The sequence below is a fragment of the Anomalospiza imberbis genome, chromosome 3 (genome assembly GCF_031753505.1).
Source record: "Anomalospiza imberbis isolate Cuckoo-Finch-1a 21T00152 chromosome 3, ASM3175350v1, whole genome shotgun sequence".
NCBI classification, from domain to species: Eukaryota; Metazoa; Chordata; class Aves; order Passeriformes; family Viduidae; genus Anomalospiza; species Anomalospiza imberbis.
The window spans coordinates 79,268,173-79,289,806 of NC_089683.1; the positions used below are offsets into that span (position 1 = coordinate 79,268,173).

A 21,634-nucleotide genomic window follows, 5' to 3' on the forward strand; every position below is an offset into this window, starting at 1 on the left:
TTGCCCAGGGAAGCTGTGGGTGCACCATCCATGGAAGCATTCCAGATCAGGCTGGATGGGGCTCTGAGCAACCTGGTCTAGTGGAAGGCGTCCCTGCCCATGGTGCAGGGCTGGAATGAAATGATATTTAAGGTCCCCTCCAACACAAAGTATTCTCTGATCATATGATCAGAGACACACCCAGGAGGTGCCTGTGGGGCCTGGGAGCCCTATGGTGGACACACCTGGGTACCCTGCAGGGGGAGTAGGGCTTTTTCTGCCACCTTGCAGCCTTTGGAGCTGTAGCAACTCCACAGCAATCTCAGCAGGGCCAGTCTTCTTCTACAGCCATGGCTATGAAGTACCACAGAGTTAAAACAATCATCTATGGCTGTGACTGTTAAAGAGCAAAAGACATATTTGGAAATGTAGTCCAGAACTGATAAAATTTGGATAGGAAAATATTAGTTAATTTTGGTAGCTAATGCCTGCTCTCCTGAAGTCAGTCTTTCTTTTCCTGCATGCATGTGAAAATCAAGTGCTTCTGGTACTGGGTGTGCTGCCCACATTTTAATGTTCTTTGGAGAATTTTGTATCTACATAGAAGAAAATATCACTTTACCATCTGATTTGCTTGAGATGTAAAATCATCAGTACTACAGCAAGAAACAGATGGAATGGGATTTAGTAAATTATCAAGCACTGCTCTGTAGAGGGTCTTCCTGAACACAAAGTGTGTGTGTGTTAAGCAGCCAGCCATAAAACTTACAATCTATCACATTCAATATTGGGGTTATTAGATGGTGTATCAAGAATACCAAAATACACTTCCCTGTTTGCTGGAGGTGGGGTGTTGGTTGGGCTTCCCACCCCAGAATCAGGGCTTGGTGCAGGGTGCATTTCTGGTGCATACTTCTCTTCTTTCTGAGAAGGCTGTGGCTGCTTTGGTTTCAGGTTTTTGAAACGTTTGAGCTTCACAGGGTCCTTGGCTTCCTTGGCACAATGGAACAAGATGAAAATGTCCCTTCGAAATTTGGAGCTCATTCCAAAGTAGATAATGGGATTGTAGAAGCTGGCAGACTTAGCAAACAAACTGGCAAGGATGCTTGTAAGGTTGGGCACAGGGTGACCATAGGCAGACCATATAGAGATGACAGCATATGGTGACCATGCAATAATGAAGGCTGTGCAAATGACAATAGAAACCTAAAAGACAGAAGAAGAATAATAAATCTGTTTTGGAAGACTACATCAGGGAAGCAAAACACTGAGAATAATAACTTGAACACTTGGCTGGAAGGGAAAGATCTGGATTGCCCTGAGGGTATGGCTTATAGGAGAATATGGGCAAGCAAATGTTTTGCTTTGATGCAGCCAGAAAGACCTAGGAGCTATATGTTGAATTTTGGCATGGTGGTGTGGTTGAGAAATGCCTCATCTATCAGAATGAAAATAGCTTCATTCCCATATGTTTATATGAATACAGAGTGTTTCAGGTTGACTTAACTAAACAGTGAGTAAACTGAAAGCTCCACTCTAACTTCTGATTATGCTCAGAAGTACTGTAACTTCTGAAAGAAAAGAGCATATGCCAAACCAAATTGTTGGGGTTTGTGCTGTATAAACCACTCCAATTATATTTAGATTATTTTTTGAATGTGATGTAGCACCAATATTAACCAATTGATGAAGTAGAAATTTTAAACAAACCTCATATTTTTCGATGACTTCAGACTTTGTCACTAGAGTTATAAATAAAAAAATGAAATGCAATTGATTGGTTTTGTTCTCTTTTGTTGTAGTTGAGAACAATTTTTGGAAAGAAAGATTTAATTGAGATGAATCCCACACGACATGAAACCCAAACTCACCCTGGTGACATCCCGCTCTATTCTCCTCTGTCTGTCTGTGGGATCACCCAGTCCTGTCAATGCATGGCTTAGTTTGACAGTGTTGATGATTGACACATATGAGAAGACCATGACTGTGACAGGTAGGAAAAAACAGCAGATGAAAATGGAGACGATGTAGGACTTGTAGATTGTCGAGAAGTTGGCTTTTGCCCAGTCTATCTCACATGTGCCATACATGCGATCTGGAAAGCAAGAATAAGTTGGTTAGCATTTTTAGAATATAGATCTGTTTTGAGCAATTAATTTATTAGTTAAAATTCTGTATTTTTGTTCTGTTAAGCACTACAGAATGAATTGATCTTTCTGGTTTAATGAGACATGACATTGTTTCCTACATAAACAATTTTTCAAGACCATTTAGACTTTAACAAATTTTAATGTGTATTAACATTCTGTTGAGTTTGTACTGCTAGTATAAATCCATAATGCACAAACTGTTGTTTCAGGATAGGAAACTGTGGCACTTTATTAAAAAAAAAAAAAAGAAAAGTTTTACATCATTGAGTGATAAGTACTCTTATTTGTCATAATATACTAACTTCCTAAGATGAGTGCTGTAACAGCATAACAAGGAATTCCATAGAAAATATGACAAATGTAAAAAGTCATTACTTACATAAATAACTAAGCAGGAAATAAAAATACTGATGCTTCTTGAGGTAATGGAACATCTACTGCAGTGAGAGCCATGAGACTAAATTGATATAGTTAATGATAAAGATTATGAGAAGATAAAACATATAAATACTTAGAAAGATATGAGACCTTTAGATAAATGGGAAACACACAGTCCTGCAACATAGAGATGCAGACATTTAGAAATGAAGTCAGGTAGATTGCAGGGTCTACCACTAGTGAGACACTAGCTGATCAGGGGCTTAAGGAAAAGGCAGTGAGAATAATGTGTAGTCTCTGGCTTGAACACTTTTATGAATAACAGTTGACTTCTTTAGGTCACCTAATGTGTTTGCAAAGATGTCCTGATAGAAAACTTGAATTCTATAACCTTAGAGGATTTTCTGTAGATTGCGAATTGTGTATTTTTCTTTTTAAGTAGAAAAAACTGCAGTTTTTTTTTTTCTGACAGCTATGTCAACAAATTGAATTACAAATAAATAAAGCATGAATCAAAATTAGGAAAATCAAGTATTAACAGGTCCTGGAGATACAATACAGGTGAAGACTACATGATTTAGCAACAGATCTCTCCCTAACATCCAGTGGTAATTTTGAAGAAAAGAAATTCCCTTAATTCCCCACAGGTGATAGGAGATTTAAACAGAAGGAACTAAATGAGCAAAAACTTAAAATCTCCTTTGTGATTCTCATCAAAAAGGGATCAGTATTTTTATCACCAAAAGCTCTAGATGTTGCTATCTGAATGTGTTCTGTAATAGAAATAGATTTTTCTCTCCTTTGCCTTTTTCGTCAGTAGACTTCAAGATTCAAAAATATAACCATAAAATCTGGCTTAATTCTGGGTTTCTGCTTTTGAAAACTTTTGCCTGAAAAATGAAACCAGCCTCCAGATGAAAGGAAAAGAAAATCCAGCAGATTTTCCACAAGTCAGAATTCAGAGCTATGTTTTTCCCCTCCACAGGAACAAAAACAAGTGACTTTCCCAAAAACTGGTGGGGTCCTGGAGGCCCCTGAAGATACTGTGTTTAGTGAAAGGCCCGAGGCAGCCAGCTGTAATGTGCTGTGCTCTGCTGGTGCCTGCTGCTGGACTTCCACATCTCTGTGGGTGCCCTCACTGGAGGTGTGTTTAGAGACAGCCCAGGAACCCAAAATTGCTGCGAGTCTCAGCAGGAGAAAGTACTCCTAGAAGAAGTCTTGAAAACCACTGTCAAGGAATTGAATTCAAACAGGGTCCATGGAGGCACCTGAACGTCCTGACAAAGTAGCGTTGCCCAAAAAGTTCCGGACTCCATTTTACGGCCAAAACCAGACAACAGAAGTCCCCCCATGAATGAAGAGCTGGTAGATTAATGTAAAAAGAACACAGATCACCAGAAGATAGACAGGAAATACACAGAAAATACACAAAAGATACACAGTCCAAAACAACCAAGTTTATGACAGTCCAGAGTGCAAAAATATGACATAAAATTCAGACAGTCTAATAAACAGTTTAATTTGTCTCAAACCAAAGGTCCATTGAGGCTAATATCTTGGGAGTGTTTTGGTTTGTGAAGGATAGAATATTTAACCAACCATAGGAACAGCTGCTTTTCTCACACCCATACTTCAAGGGTCCAGAGATATATCCAAGCTTCCATACATAGTAAATAAGAGAATATATGCACATAGCTGCTTCAGTAAGTCTCCATAGATTTCATGACTTCTCAAAGAATGCAGAGGCCTACAGAATCCAGACAGGAAATGGCTGGACAATGTCAGTCACATGATTTCAGTTCTTGGGACTTCTGTGTCATTACCATTTGTTCCTAGATATTTGGTTTGTCGAATTCTTACAGGTTTAAATTGAGGCAATTTCTCCATCCATTTCTGGTCTGTCACATGCCTTAGCCACTGAATTTCTGCAGTGTTCACGACACATTTTTTTTCCTTTTTTCCCCTCACCCTCCTTTTTTGATATGGCCTTATCTTGCACCCTAATTCTTTCTTGGACTGACAAACTTTCCAATACCTTTGAGTTCCTTTGCTATGTAAGTTTATATATTTTCAACAAGTTGTTTTGCCAAATCTTTCTGGCTTATCTTATTATAGTTTCAAGTTTAACTTGCTGGAACTTGCGTTCTTTGCTAGTTTCCTAAACTTGACAGTTTTTGAAGGATGTCTTTTGATAGTTTTCTTTATCTCACTGCTTAACCATGCCAAGTATTTCTGGCCTCTCTTTTTCCATAGGCAAGATGCACTTGGTCCAAGACTTTCCTCTGATATCTTAAAAAAAATCTCTTTATAGCTGATACCAAAGCAGGCAACACTCTGCGCCTACATCACGCACAATGAATAATTTCCTCAGTTCCACTGATAATCAGTCTGGTTTATCACAAACAGCAAGAAATAAAGGTAAGTTTATCTTTGTTAAGTGGAGAGGTGCAAGTAAGTGCAACTGAGTACAACCTGTTACCTGTATAACTGCCCCAGCCAAGCAATGGAGCTGCAGACCAGAAGAAAGCAGCCACCCATATGAGAACCAGAGCCACCGACATGCTGCTGTTGCTGATGCAGTGACCTGCAATGGCATGCTTAGGTCAGAAAATAGTACTTGGAAAGGCAAACATATCTCTGAAATCCAAATGGACTGCTATAAAAAAAAATAAGGTAGAAAAATGCGTATTATTAAGAAAAGTTTGATTTTGAAAGCATCTGTCAGGCTCGTGTTCTTACTGAAGAGTGGAAATGAATGGTTTTTAAGCAGGAGACAATGAGTTTGTTGAGAGCTCTGGAATTAGCAAATTCTGTGTTAGACTCATGCTTTGTAATTTTGTAAAATGCAGGATACAGTTGTATTTTACATAGAAATTAACAAGATAAATCTAAATTCAGGTGATTTTCTTACTCCCATCAAGTTTTTTCCCTGTTAAAAAGGAGAATATAGCCCAGTCTGTATTAGTCATTTGATGCAAAAGATTCAATCTCTCCTGCTGTTGCCATACACTGTGGTTATTTCTTCATTTATGTGGGAAATATTTATGAATCTCCCAATTTCTGTTCCTCAACACTTCTGTAATGTTGGGTACTTGCTCAAATTTACTTGAGATTCAAACATAAATTATGCACACCATCAGATGGATATGTGGTAGAGCTTCACAAAAGAGAAATGCGGGTTTTAAATATGACTTCTTAACAGGCAATGAATAGAAGATGTAGGATTACATCACAGCAAAACTCTATATCAACTCCAGCAGCAGTTTGTGCTGAAAGTTAACTTCAACAAGTCTATCATTGCACCAAACTGCAGAAGAACTTTCTGTGGAAAAAATGACCTCCCTGAAGAAGTTCTTATCTCAGCAAGTACTCCTTGTACAAATCAAGAGAAAAACTCATCTGATGCATCCTATGTACTCACACATGCTTTTCCTGCAGACATTGGTAGGTTCCTGCCTGAAAGATGGTGCAAGCCAATTGCCGCAAAGGCATGAAAATTGATCTGATCCCTGACCAGAAACCTCTCAAACATCATCTCATAGAAGATCAAATATTTTTCAGTGAGATCCAGACAAGGATGTATAACTTAGGAGCAATTTGAGTCATATTTTGAGGAATACAGAGGGTCAGCAGTACCTGTGGTACCTTTGGCACAAGGATGAATTTACCCATGGTGACCCAAGTGCAGCTATAAAAATTTGGCTCTTACTGGAGTTAACCCTGAAGGATTCTATGAAAATATGTTTGTAATGTAAATGACTGTATTATGTCCTGGTTTTCAATGTGTTTAATTAATATTTAATATAGCCTGCCTGACTGATAATAGTGACTGAGAGAAATACAGATTTGCACCAGGTTCAGTGAAGGCAGAACTGGACTTACCTCTCTCAGGGTGGCAGCCTTTGATATAGCGTGTCACACTGATCACTGTAAGGGTATTAATGCTAGCCAGTCCAAAGAGGAGTGTCAGGAAGCCATCAACCTGAAAAACAAAGCAGTACACGATGTTCTGTTACTGCAGAGAGTTGAGGGGGAAAAGATCACAGGAATTTCTCCTGTCATTTTCATGTTAATGAACTCGAAAGTTTTTCCAGAAACCCAACTAGCAGGGAAATGCAGAATGTCAGGTGCAGTTATCTTCTATAGGATCAGTGAGCAAGTAAATGTTCAAAAATTATATAAGTGCTCTGTCATGTACATACAATAAGCAAGCAAGCACATCTTACATCTATGCTTCCCTTAAATGACTTGCTAAATGAAGGAGAAAAACTTTGAACTGGAGAGAAGAAAAGCCCTGAACAGGCAAAAATGCCCTGGATGCAGCTGCCCTGCTTATACAGTACAAATGTGCAAACTGATCCTAAGAAATTTAGGCCAAAGAAGGAAGAATGTAGGAGGTGAAGGGCTGGGTTGAGTGAGAAAATATATATTTTTTTTTAATACCTCAAAACCTAAATAGATCCAGCAGATTGAGTCTCAATGCCTGGTGTTGCTGGTTGCCTGCTATTTCTGAAGCCCTGATCCTCAGCCCCTCGCTGTGACGCAGGCAGAGCTGTGCAGCTCTGTGGCTCCTGCTGACATCAGTGCCTCAGCCACATCCCGGGATGGCCACAACCCTGTGAGTTTCACGACCAGGTATACCCAGGAAGTTCTGTCGGCCGTAGCGGACATGGATGCAGCCATCTCCTGGGGAGCATTCTATGGCTGGGAAATGACCCAGGCAAAACGCTGACAGCCAATCCCTTATATTTTTGGAATCTTGAAACAATATGTTCAACTGTTCAGAGCAGAGGAGCTCTTGGAGGTGCCACTTTTACACCTAGTGAAGCAAGAATATTAAGCGTCTCTGGACGGTAACTTGACATTAAAATATGGAAATTTTTGGTGGAAAGGCACATCATTATTCTATAGGTACAAACTCTGTCTTTGTATGAATGGGCACAACTGCTGTGGAATTCAATTTATCCCAGCACTGAATCTGGGGCTTTAATCCAGGCTTAAATCTAAGACCCTGGCAGATTGTATAAATTAAACTGGGTGAAGGGTTAGAAAAAGGACAGCTTCATCACTTCTTTCACTGGTGCTTTTTCTTACTGCCAGTGTCCTCATATTGTCTCTAAATACTTCTTAAACTTTTACAGACCCACCACATTTTAAACACATGCAAGGCTTGCTACTACAACAATCTACACTCACCTGTGCTGTTTACAGTCAGCTCATGCTTGGTGTATGAATGCAACCATGTTTAAAACAGACTTTCCTGGATGTCTCAGCTACTTGCCAGAGGCTGCACTTGGCTGAATTTGGCCTGCTGTTTGCTGTGGATGTTGCTGAAATACCTGGATATGTAAATGTGCTCTGCATTTCATTAGCCTTACTGGTGCAAACAGCTGCCACCTCTCCATCTGCTCTAACAATGCTTCATAGATGCGGAAAACATAATGACCACAATCTTAAGGAATTACATTAGTTATTAGATTAGAAAGGAAGCAGTATTTCAACAAGGATGCAAATAAACACTTTGAAATTAAGCCTAAAGAGCTATGAGATTGAATACTAAAAGAGCAGAACAGGCTTCCCACTGTGTATCATAGACCAATATTAAAAGCAGGGGAGTTTTTCTGAAATAAATCTGTTGGTTTTCTCACTGGTAGATGTGACTATTTTCCTCCTACCATTCTTCCCTGATGTCAGACCAAAGAGAGACAATTATATCAAGTGATTGGTTCAAACAGCCTTTGAGGACACCTACAAGGGAGGAAGGTGGGTCTAAAAATACACTCTTGGCCTTTAAGATGAAGCTGTCACCATAAGAAAGAAAATGTTTTCTTTGGAAACGTTTTCTTTGGAAATATTTTCTTTGGAGTGGTGCCTTGCTAAAAAAAAGATACCACATGTGGTCAGTACCACATCTTGTTTGCAATACTATTTCATACCAGCATTTCATCAGATCTTCTGCAGGTGTGGGGGCTACCACCACAGACATTACCAGGGCCAAATAGTCTGTAAGTGGCTAAGTGGCAGCAGCGTCCCAGGGCAGCTGTCACTGCCCCCGTGCTGGCTGCAGGCTCGGTGGCTTGGGAACAGTGACAGTGGGAAACATTATGAAGCAGAGGGAGCTCTGGGGATGACAAGAGCTTGGATGAAATGAATAAAGGAGGTAAATGGTGACTTCCAAACTGCAGAACAGCCCATACAGGAGCCACAGCATCTGGAACATTTAACCACGAGAGACCATCCAAAAGGCTGCTTTGGAAGCATGATGCTCAGACCACTCTTGTCCCAAACTTTTACTGGCAACTAGTGGCTTTTGAGCCCTACTATACATAAACCATTTCCCCACAAGTTTGTCAATGCTGCAACACTTTTATATCATTGTCACTTAGACATATGTCCTCTGAAGAAAACAAGGGATTTTCCTCTAGATATAGCCAATTTACTTCAAGCTTACACCTACTGGATTTGGAAGAAAGATCTCTGCTACTTTTTTTGCTCTTGAACACACAGCACTGACTGTAGGTAACAAGGCAACTGCTAGGCACCCAAGTAGGTAACAACAGAAAAACTGCTTTAACATTGTCCCAATTTCTATAGACAGAGATTAATATCTGCATGTTACAAAAGTATGTAATAATTTCAGTTTTCTGCATCTTTAAAGATATATGGAATGACAGCCCAGGAAATATTAGAATAGTAAATAACATTTAATTACTTTGGAAGATTGATGCTCTTCCCCTTACACAATTCTGGTTTTCCTTTATTCTACCCCCCAGCCAGCTCCTTCCTTCCATAGTCATAATACTTCCATTTTTGTTTAATGCAATTTTCCCCTTCCTATTATTAATTATGATCAAATAGCAGCAGTGTTAACAGGCAATAATGAATTCTGACATAAACACAAAGTTGATTGCATGGTAATTTTAATACACCAGCTTTCCTTTTTACCCATTAAGAAGCAGAAGTAGATTAGCAATTTTAAAAGCTTTCTCTCAGTGCTCTACCAGCATTACTCCCTTGGCTATATACATATGCATGGAAGGTGCTCATTATCTTTATGCTGTGTGGAAGCTAAGACACAACTGAAGAAAAAATTGTGGTTTTTTTCTGCTTTGTACTTGTGCCTGACTTTAAATCTCACTAATGCTCTTGGACCACTATTTACAACCCACAATACATAGAGCTCCTACTGCATGCAAATTAATTTGCTTCAACACAGAGAGAGTTAGGAATCCCCAGTGCACTATGAAAATTTTACCTGTGAGCTTGGGTGTGCCTCACTTTTACTACCTTTAATACTTATGAATCCCTACTGATTCATAAGGGTTGTCTTCATTTAAAGCAGAGTAAAATATAACCTATTGTTCATAATATTGGATTAATGGAGGTTTAATTGCACAAAAGCAGATTGCCAAAATAGCTATTACTTTTCACTTTGGGCCAAAACATTGATCTCACCAGCCACAAAGGCTGCCTCACTCCCTCCTCTGGCCAACTGGTAAATCTGTTGCAATTTCCCAAAGTCCATTTGTTTCCCTTCAGAACCATGGCATCCTGTATTTTTCTTCTATTGAAAACGAGATAATGAATATATAAAGAAAAGCATAAACTTCAAAGAGGGATTATTTGCCCACAGCATATACTTCAAGTTGCCACAATAAGCTCTCTCAGAATTACTATTCTTTTAAAATACAGATCAGATTATTCTGAGATCATAATGAAATTAGATAATGACAATCAACCTCATTCAACATTAACAAATGAAAAAGCATTTAAATCAATCTTCAAGGAACACATCTGTAAAAGCAATTGTAGATACCTTGGAATGGATTTTTTTAAATTAAAAACTTAATTTTAAATTTAACAATTTCTTTAAGTTTGAAGTAAATGCAAAAATATTCCCCTTGAGTCTGATGATAATGTAATGATCCCATCTCTTAAATATACTATGATGTGTCAACTGGACTACAGTAACTCTTTAGTATCAGAGGTTCTAGAAAGACTACTGAGTTCAATTATCAAAATTAGTCTTCACAAAAGACTACTTAAAATCCACAATGCATAGTGTTCCTAAGGGACTCAGATATTTTCTTTGAGATTTTCTACAATACAGGAGGATGAAAGAGTCTTACCGTTCACTACAGTTCCCACACCACCTTTTACTCATGAGACATTGTTCTGATATGTTTGTATCCTGCCTTTTAAAATGTCTCAATAGGCTTCAGGGGTAGCTATGCTTAGAGGTGATGGCATCAACCCAAGCCATTAGAGGGTTCTGACAAAAATGCCCCTCTATGTATAAGTAAACAATGAGAATTGATATGCTACAGGATTAGAGAATTTAAGCCATTAACTGAGAGCATCAGACACTCAGTATTTTGCACTCACAAAGTGATTAAATCTTTCTGTGGCTGGCATATAGTCTAAAGATAGAAAACTATGAATGCAGTATTTAGTCTACACTATTATGTGTCCAGATATGTAATTATACTAATTATACTATATAGTAAATGTATGTTCAATGCCACTATTAATATATGCAGGTCAAGTTTTGGCTTTAGTAAACCTGAGGAACCCAGTTTCATCTACCAGGTTAATCAATTAAGGTTCAAGGTATACTTACTTTGGGCTGACCTTTAGCTACTGTAGTTGTAGCCTCTCAGGCCACAATTTTTAATCCTAGTTGTACCTGTCCCTATCAAGGAGCACATCTATGAATGCAACAACCCTACCACTGGCAGGGATGCCCTTTAGGGCACGGCATTTAATCAACAGATAGAAATTGCTTGCAGAGTTTCCTTACACAGCCTCATCAGTTAATAATCTTACTTCAAGTAGTCCATCTCCAAATGCTTGGGAGCACACCTGCTTTTCAGCTCTGGCTAGATACCATGAAATCATGGCAGGTTTATGCCTCTCACATCCCCCTGTGAAGAATAAACTGGGAGCATGTAGCTCATACCACCAGATGATCCAGACACAATGGAAAGATTCCCATCTTCAGGTTAAATGCTGAATTGCCATTGTCTTTCTGTGAATTAGTGTAGAGGGAAATTAAGAAGTACTAGATAGGAAAATCTAGCATTGCCCTTTGGGAACATCTGTGCTACACTGTAAAATTCATTTCAGTGGGCCTGAGCCAAAACTCCTCTCCACTGTAGTGACGTTAATTCAGAGTCTACTCGTTCATTGTCAGCATCACCATTAATGCAAACAAACAAATACGCAGATAAAAGAAGAGTTACGTCTCTCATCTTTACATTACCATAGAAGGCAAGGCTTGGCTTTGTGGCCTGTAGATAACTGAAAACCATGCACATCAGATTACAATCACTTTCTTTTTTTTTTTAAAGTATTTTCTTTTCCATTTCAGAAGGTCATGTTAAATGTTTTTTGAGGTTTATACACCTCAAGGGAATCAGAGGTACCAATGTTCATGGATTTTTTCAGGACAGCACAGAGACTACAAATGACCCTACACATTCTCCAAAGGATAATCCTCTGTGCTGCTTCCCAACAAGAAGGAATCTGCTTACGTAGCCACCCTCAGGTTTATACAAGGACACCTCTGACTGCTGGCTGAATGCCTAGAATTGAACTTGTTCTTCTGCTCAGGAAGGTCCTAGGCAAAAGGCAGGGCAGGTTAGTGATGGCACCAGCTCAGCCTTAAGTGACCAAGACAAGAACATGTTATTTTCCTGAAAACCTGAAAAAGCTGCATGGCTACTAGCAGATCTCTTAGGTTAACACTCTTGTCCCCTATGGATCCTGTACCAAAATAACAGGAGAGTCACAAGAATTTCCAAGGAGTCCTAGTAGACCAGGGAGAGCATGGAAGGAAGTAAAAAAGATACAGTTTATTCTTGGCCTTAAAGAGCGATCTGGAAACCCACCGGAGGCAATGTCATCCCTTTCTGCAGTGGTGTGGAAGTCCTGGATGTCATGTCATATACAGCCCATTGCAAGCAGCAGTCATCTTGTCATTGATTCACTCAGCACAAGATCTAGGTCAGGACCTGATTTACTTCCTAAGTACTATCAGTGTACTCACTTAATGGAATAAATTTTTGTGATAGAGAAGATGAGTACATGTGAGATAGAACTATATAAGGTATTTACAAATTTTATCAGAGTGATATTTTAATTTCAGATGAAATTTTGCTTAAAAGTCAGTGAGAGGATGTGGCACACAGAGAGGAGTCAGATTATTTGTTCAGCCCTATGGCGAGAAGATCTTGAATGATGAAGGAGTGATGGATGGTATTTTTTGAAAGAAAACATTTAATATCTTAGACATCAGCACAGAAGGCTGATGTGGAAGGCTACTATTTTCCACGCAGAGAAATAAGAAAAGGGTATTTTAAAGCCCTCTGGGAGGAAAAGCAAGTACAGAAATCAAAGCATAGGCTTTGTAAATTCCTGGTTCTGTAGCATCACTCTCAGGCAACAAATCCCCAATCCAGGCAGTGGTGTGTGGTTTGACACATTGCTTGGGTGTCACAGCAGGGGCTACGTCAGACTTGTTAAACAAGGAAACAGATAGTTTGGGCATTCATAAATTTTCACTACCAAATATATAACTCACCTAATTAGTAGCAATTGACTGCAGAAATACTCATTTAGAGGAAAATGAAGGAGAATTCATGACTAATGAAAACTGGCAGAACTTCCCTGAAGTCACATTAGTTACACTGAAATGATCTTCTACATTGCTAATGATTCTGCTCGTGCAAATGCAGTCTTTCCTCCCTTCCCTGCAGATGAAGTATTTTTCTCATTAAAATTCAGCTCACAAATGTCTACACGAGTTGCCTTCACCTCTTTGACTGCAATGTATACACTCTTTAGATTATATGAAGGCAGATCAGAAATAAAGAAATAGGGAAGACTACTACCTCTGCAACTTTATATTTCAGTATCCAAATCTCAGGTAGGCAAGGAAACAAGAATGAGGATACATTCCAGTGTTCATAATTGAGCTATAAATTTGTTTCAGAAAAAGTGAAGGAAAAAAATTAATGGATGATGGAGCAATGTGAATGGGGGGTTACGCTGGAACAAGCCTGACAAAAAATGCATACAGACATTTGGCAGTAGTGGCTGTCTGTCCTCAGTAATTTCCCAGAAGCTCTACTGGGAAGGAAGTAAAAAGAAAACTTGCAAGGTCTAATTTTGGCCCTTCCCATCTGACATTGCTTTTATTCCTGGACTTCACATGGACTGTGGAGCTACCACTGGTCTCTCATCTCCCCAAAATGTGAGGGAGTACCACTCCACACAAAGTCATTTGTAAACACTTTCTTGGTATTTATAAAACACATAAAATCACTAACCAAGTAAAGAGAGTCAATAGTCCAGCTACATAAACAATTGGTTGGTTTGATGAGTCATATTAAATGGACAGAAATCAATGTGCTCCAAATTTACTCTGTTTGTAATACATAAATGCCTTTAGGGTTTTTGATTTATCAGACAATTTACAGAAGATTTGGCTAAAAGAGGAAAGTATTAATCCTCTCTTTCCTCTTCAGACAAGATTTAGCAATATTTTACAATCTATGTATAGGAAAAGAGATAAATGCATGTTCTGAGAAAGCAAATGCTATTAATAAACACAAAAGAATTTATTCAAGATTGAAAGCCCTGCCCTCAAAACTTCTGAAAAGAGGCCATGTGTTTTCATCATACTTTTCTCAGCATTTCCTACTGTTGCAATTTTCTTTTTGGTGTTTCAGATATTCAGTTCTAATTTTTACAAAAGGTGGACATTATTTCTTCTCAGAAATGTCATGAGAGGGCATCTAGATATTTAATAACACACAAAATACTGGAGTTTTTAGGTGCTAGCAAGAGGGAGTGGCTGGAAGCTGAATCTCCAAAAAGGGGCAAGGGTCAATGTGCTCAGCTTTGTAGGCTTTGGTCACTTGCCGGTTGAGAGGAGGATTGTGGCTCTGAGCTCTGCTCCTAGATTGGAAATGGCAAAGCTGGTGAGCAAATGAGGCTCCTAAGGAAGCCAACAGAACAAGGTGGTGGACATGCCTCACCCTCTGCTTGATTTTTCATATTTTACTTCTCAACACAAAAGATTGTGATTCCTTGGTATTCACAGCCATTTCCTTCCCTTAACTGTACAAGACCTTTCAAAAATTATCAGTGCCACCGAAAAAAGCAGAGGCATTGCTGGCCCATTCCCCCTTTACCCCCATGGACTGTGTGGGAGAGCTGGATTCACTTTGGAGCCCAGACCCAGGACTATTCATCATAAGGGGGTGCCCAGCAATTGCTAAAGCAAACAAATACTGGGGCTAGAGACTAAAAGAGGCTCCCTACATTAGTGTCAGACATCCATTGGAGGGAAGGGAACCCTCCTTGTCCAACAGCAGCATTGTTAAAACAGGGATTTTGCATGTCTAATTTAGCTTTTCTTAGACATCCCTATTTATCTGGGATTTCAGATGGCAGCTTGATCAGCTACGCCACCACAATCTGGAAAATCTGCTAAAGTGCAAGAAATCCCAGACATCTGTGGGCCACTTACTCCCCAATGCATACACATTAAGTCTGGCTCTTCCAGATAATTTTGACTTCTTGGCCACCCCATGCCCTTTTGGGATGCACATACTCCACAGATCTGGTGCTGTCAGGCAAACTGCATGAGTATATTAGGGTTTACAGAGTGGAACAATACCTGTGTGCAGTGTGGGGCTTATTGCTGAGCGCCACATTGCCATGTGCTCCTGTCCAGGGTATGCCAGACAGGAATAAATAAGTGTTGTGTGAAGCATGGAAGCACTGCAGGATTCAAAACCAGATTTCCTCCCTGCTTTATAGTAAACCCAGCCACAGGATGAAAGTCATTTCTCTCTCTTCTGCTCCCCTCAGAGTCTTTATTATTGTGCACAACATGAAGCAGTGCTGTGAGGTTGAAGGCAGGTCCTTGAAGGCTGATCCTTGTGATGGTGAGGGTGGGCTGCAGGGACAGAGTCAGTGGGAGCTGGATCCTGTCACATAAACTAATCTGATGCACACTAATACCTCAAATTGGAACTTTTTTTAAAAAATGGCTGCTCCAAAGGATGTTTCTGTGCAGAGACAGATCTGCTGGGGATGCTCTGGCACCATCTGGCTGGCCAAATGAACTGGGAATACCTAGGCTGACAGTGAGGTGACTCTGTGGTAAGAGAGTCAGTCAGCATGTCAGGGACAGGGGGTATGTCCATGATGGTACTGTGACCTGGAGATATCTACCCTGTGCTCTGGGGTGCACAGCCCAGACACATCTTATATGTAAGAAATAGTCAGAAATAAGAAATGTGTTTTAAAAGAAGCCTATGCCAACAGAGTGAGCACATGGTAAGAATGGTCAGTTTTCTTGATCCCCATAGTAAAACCTTTAAGTCTTTGAAAAATTAATGTTTAAACAACCAAACTGCATTATCAAAAATAATTAAAAAAATAGAAAAGTGAAGTGCTGGAAACAAATTTAAACTGAAGTACCAGAATTATGAAGGATTTAAAATTCTAAGGCACTCTACAGTCCATTCTTTTTTCAGATATGACTGCAATGTGCCTATGGAGTTCAGATAGGTTACAATCCTTTCCCTGTATTTAGAGGCCTCCTGAAATCTGCATCTTTTGTTGTATTTGCCTCATGATTAGAAAATACAAGAAAAACTTTGTCATTTGATAAATAAAGCTCAGAAGAAACCATATTTGCCTGTTGAGAATGAGTATTTCTTTACTTCCTACATGTAGGAACATTTTCACACAATGTTACTTACTGGTTCCACTGCAACTTCTGGTTCAGTAGAACATACAAATAAAAAATATGTGAAGGACAAAAATATATTCTTAGATAGCTATTCACTAGGATTATGGTCAATGGGGGAACAGATGGCTCTTGGTCACTGGGTTACATTCCCTGACCTGAAATTTACCATATGAACCAGTTTACTTACTGATCATATTGGGAGAGGCTAAAAATTGGATGTGCCAGAGACTGACTGTCCTTCCTCTGTCCAGTTCAGGAATAAGACAGTGGTAGAGCAGAGGTATAAAGGTGAAAGTAGATTCCAAAAGCCACCATTGGAAAACTGTATTTGTACAGAGCATTGAGCAGAGGCAGCATTTCGATGCAGATGTACCATGTAACCTCATTCCTGAAAGAAGAGCCCTATCAGATGCAAAAAATAATGTTTGGCATGAGAAAGAAAAGTGCTGTTTTTTCCATACAGAGGAGAGAACAGGAGAACTCCTCTCTGTCCCTTTCAGCAGGTATGCAGTGAGATTGTCCTGTTAGCTGGAGATACATATTTTGTTACAGAGAGTTTTCAAAGACCAGGCTGTTTTGAGAGAAGTACTCTTTGTCTGCCTTTCCCCCACTCCCTTCAACAACAGCAGCCAAGGATGCTGAATCTTAATGTTGAAAAATGTTACCTGAGGGCACAGAAAGAGACCCAAGTCAGAGGAAAACAAAATAGTTAAGTGGATTAAGTGAGGTGAGCTCATGAAATTTCTTCATAAACAGAAATGACAGGCTAGCTTGGGAAAACAACATTTTCCTAAGTGTTTCTGACAGCAGAAGCTGATCAATAGGAGCAAATGCGTAGTGAACCAGACAATGACAGAAAACCAAATAAGGCTGTCCTCTGGACTCAGCAAAACAAACCAAGTAAGGGAAAACACATGGGCCATACTAAGGAAAGAGCCATGCTCATGTGTGCAAAGTGCCACCCCAGCTACTTGCAGAGGAGCCTGAGTGCATGAAGAGAGCCAGAGACACCAACTTCAGCCAGTCCTGACAGAAAGCCTGGGCTTTACCTTCGTGGCACAAAGGTCCTCATTACTCATGTTCTGCCTGTGAGACCCCTACTAGTAAAACTACTAATTCAGACTACAGCAATCTACACACTCTTGCTTTTCAACATTAAGCATTTTCACAATTACCTTTGTGCTGGCTGCCTACACACACGTGGAAGATTTCACATTTTTTTAATGCGCAGAAGCTTTCTGCTATTTCTGTACAATATTCTTACTAGAATCCAGCCACTCTATTTCCAGAACATATTTTTTCATCACTGGCTTCTGTTTTGTTAAGTTTATTAATCAAGAAGATGGGTGTCAGGGTTTACACACATTTTTGAGGTTCACCAAGACAGAACAAAATCTCAATGGAAACAGGAATCCTACATGATGTTCTCTCAACAAGCCGTAACCAGCTTGACCACTCAACAAGCCACAACAAATCCAAACTTAATTCAAAGTACAAATTGATTTTCCAGATTACCATTCATTTTAATTAGTATTCATACCAGTATAAATTCATATTTGGAATTGTTAGTGTTACTCTCTAGAGCCTACAGAGGACTACTAGAGCAGAAACTTTAATTTTTTGCAAATCAAAGTGCTGAGAAAAGCCAATGTATTATTAGTGTCCTGCACAAAGTCTTTGGATCCAAATACTTTAAAACTTTGCTTGATATCCAAATTTTACAATGAATACTGTTTAAAACAAGAAGATCTAAACCCAATTACTTAACACACTCTGACCAACAAAATATCTGGGTACCCTAAAAATGTTATGGACATTTCTCCCCTTGAAAAGGCAGTTCAAGTACAGCAAGATTAAGCACACATCCATCTCACAAAGTTCAAGCACCCCTTTATCCCAATATTTTTAAGTCTTAAAAAAAAGCGAGATCATCATAACAAGATTTAGTAGCTCCAAGTCAGCCAAGGAGGGATTCCCAGGCAGAAGCATCATGAAAGAAATCAGTAAGGCTGCTGACAGAAGTTCCCATGCAAACCAAGATGCAGAAACAGAGTGTGCCATGCCTTGCCAATTCCTCTGTGTGCTGTTTTTTACCGCCCAAAACAAGGAGCCACAGTACAGACAGGCTCTGAAAGAGCTTGGGGTAGGAATGCAGAAAGGTCATTCAATATTACTTCTTTCAGCCTTGTGAGTTGTAAGCATTAAGTTATGCCACTGACCTTGGGTCAGGATTTCACACTAAGTGGCTTACCCTGTCGTACACAGGAAATCTGCAACAAAGCTAGAACTGAACCTGAAGATACAGATTTTACCTTTCCTTTCTCATAGCTCTAACCTTCCTTGAAAGAGGGGAAAATATGCATCTGTTTAATTCCAAATACAGGTGTGAATCTTACAGTTTTCAGGTATGTGCTTATTTATCTGATGACTTCAAAGTTTTCCATTAATGAAAAAATTCAGAGTTTCTGCTCAAAAGACCTTAGATTGCAACTGTAGGTGATCTCATTAGAGAAAGGGTGCTATTTTGCTGAGGAAATAATTAGCTTCATTTTGATAAATAATTTTCTGCCAAATGACTATAGAGATTCATTTTAAACAATAAAATAATAATTTTTTAGATCAAGCTACAGCTCCTAGGTTAATCAGTGTCCTACAGGAAGTCTTCCTCTCTGCATAAACAGAATCTTTTTATTGAATGGAGGGGACATGACCTGTAAATGTTCTTTCATCTATGTTGCACAATAGCTCAACTTCCTCCTTAAAAAAAAAAAAAAAAAAAAAAACACAAAAAACAACCCTCCAAGAAAAGAGGATTATTTTTCTCTCCCTTTTCCTTCATCATGATCTTTCTTACACCTTGCCGTAGGCTATCCTGTCATTTTCAGATTTTTGATTCCCTGATGAAACAGAGCATAATCTTTCTCACAGATGTTGCTGAAAGCACCAGGGAGCCAGCTTTGTGCCTATGTGTCCATGGGGTGCATTTATATTCTGCTCACACAGGTATGTTTCGGAATTAACAATAATAACTTTTTCCGAGTACTCCAACAAAGAGCTGCCTCCAAGATCAGGGATGACTGTGCCATAAAGTTGAATCACTCATCCTACCACAGGCAATAAATCAACCAAGAGTTTTAAAAATGTGATTGAAGAGCTGCAACTGAGTTAGTACAAAATGTTGCATGCTAAAATGCATGGTTATGCCCAAATGCTGTGTGGAGGTTTTGCTCTACAAGCCTTGTCAAGCAGGAGTCAACATTGGCACTTTAACATTTGTCTTAAAGCAACAACCAGGTTAGCTTCAGGTGACCTGAAGACAAACACAGCCTATGCCTTGATTTTCTAATATGAGTGTGAACTCTGACATGAAGTAAAAACCACCAAACTAGCAAGAACTGTTGCCACTGAAAATTGGTGAAGCATCAATTCAATGCATAGATTTATAGGCATAACAAAAGAGAACACACTCCTTTTGAAAGTTTAGTGACTACCTCCTTTCATGATTTGGGTTCTGTCTGGTTATTTATATACACCACACCCAGAGAAATAGCTACACCCCTTTTGTCTAATTTAGTGTAATCCAGTCTTACCTGGCAGGTCCATATTGACGTGATAATGAATCCATCATCTCTGAAGACATTGAAGATTTCAATGATGCCCCGTGAATAACCAAACACGGAGATACTGGCATCTGACACTGCCAAGTTAAATGTGAGGTAGTCGGTAGGCTGTAGAACATATCTTTGTTTATACAGCACAAAAATCACAATGCTGTTTCCAAACCAAGACAACCAACCTGGAAAAAAAAATTAAATCCGTGGAACTTGATGATCTTTAAGGTCCCTTCCAACTCAGTCCTTTCTATGATTCTATGAAATAAAAAAGTAAATAAAGAAAGAAGCTGTTGAGTGTGTAAATATATGACATATCTTCTAAAATTCCCTTTTGTTCCACTGAAGGTATATTAAACCAGATTATGGTCTAGAAAACTACGCATGAAACCTTTTTGAGCAGCTGGGTGCATTTCAGAAATAGGAGCAAGCAATTGAGTGCAACAATAAAGCAGAACAAGGAGCTGCTGCTACACTTACTGAAGATGCACCATTAAAGGCTCTAAAGTGGATTTTTTCCCTGAAGTTTTTTTCCTTAAGTGGATAGATGAAACTCGTAAGTGTTACACCTGGGAAAATAGGAAGGAAGAAAGATTGGTAGAGTGGAGCAGAGGCTACAAACAGTCTGCCAAAATCTGCAGCTGTTTGAGTTCCTCATATACAATAATGGATACAGAAAGTTCATGCATGTAGCCAGAGGGCTGCTTTATCAGTTCTCCTTAGAAAAGGGCAGCTAATACAACTAGGTTTCCTCTCTTAGAACAATCTAGGATCTCCTTGCAGCAAAGTCTGTCCCAGATGTGAATATTTTTCAGTAATGCACATGACAATCCTTATGAAGAGAATATTTGCAATAGAACTTCAGTCTCTTTTATTTAATTTTTCAGAAAGTTGCATTCTCTCTTACTCTCCAGGAACAGAGATGCCAGACTTGTATGTGTCTAAGTATGTGAGAAAACACAAGGGAGATAGCTGTAAAGCTGGTGAAAGTCAGACACTTACTCTGCTGGAGAGACCTAGAGTTTCCAAATGTCCACAGATATTGCTCTGCCCATCAGTGCAAGACCCTAGTGGCTTGCATCCCACTTTTTGAAATTACATAGGTGTCTAGAGATGAATGACTTTTAACAGAAAGTATATCGATAAGTGTCAGGCTCAGTTGAAAATGTGGCTTAGCCAGTTAAGGGGGTGAAGGGCTGAGCAGCAGGTCAGGCAGCACCCGGATCCCCACTGGCTCCTCCTTCTATCCCACAAACCAGCTCTGCCACTTCTGACATTGATGGCCTCACTTCACCTTGGCAAGGTAGAACAAGACATGACCTCTTTTGAGTGTCTGCTGCCTATGACAGGATAAGGAATGCAACACCTGGTGCCTTATGCCAGGTTACAATATTACCAGGTGAGGGAGAAAAGAGCTGACCCACAGCCCTCTGCCCGGGCACAAACAGTAGATACCCCAGAATAAGGCTGCTGTATATTGACCCAGCAAGAGATGAACAAACACAATAAAGAGGGATGTGACATGATGGCTTTCTGGATATTCAAAGGAGTCTGTGCTATGAAAGATGGCTGATAGGTTTAATACTGTAGCAAGAGGGGAGCTGCCTTCCTTTGGGAAGCACCACGTCAATGTCAAGGATCCAGCACTTCACTGCCAGGCTGCTGTGGCTGGGAAGGGAGGGGAGGAAATTGCCCCTCAAACTCCAGGCCATGTGGGAGTCTCAGGAGATGAGCAAGGCACCTGTTTA

General features: G+C 39.6%; 1 protein-coding gene across 1 annotated transcript in view; it reads right to left on the minus strand.

Moving 5' to 3' along the window:
• Window positions 1-379: 379 nt before the first annotated feature.
• The window catches only part of LOC137471203 (visual pigment-like receptor peropsin), a 28,722-nt gene continuing 7,467 nt past the window's right edge, over window positions 380-21,634 (minus strand). Inside the window, exons 2-6 of the mRNA XM_068185330.1 lie at window positions 19,866-20,071; window positions 6,390-6,489; window positions 4,987-5,091; window positions 1,851-2,074; window positions 380-1,185 (exon numbers count right to left, since the gene is read on the minus strand). Coding sequence (XP_068041431.1) covers window positions 745-1,185; window positions 1,851-2,074; window positions 4,987-5,091; window positions 6,390-6,489; window positions 19,866-20,071 — 1,076 coding nt within the window. The 3' untranslated portion in view covers window positions 380-744. The remainder of the gene's footprint in view (window positions 1,186-1,850; window positions 2,075-4,986; window positions 5,092-6,389; window positions 6,490-19,865; window positions 20,072-21,634) is intronic.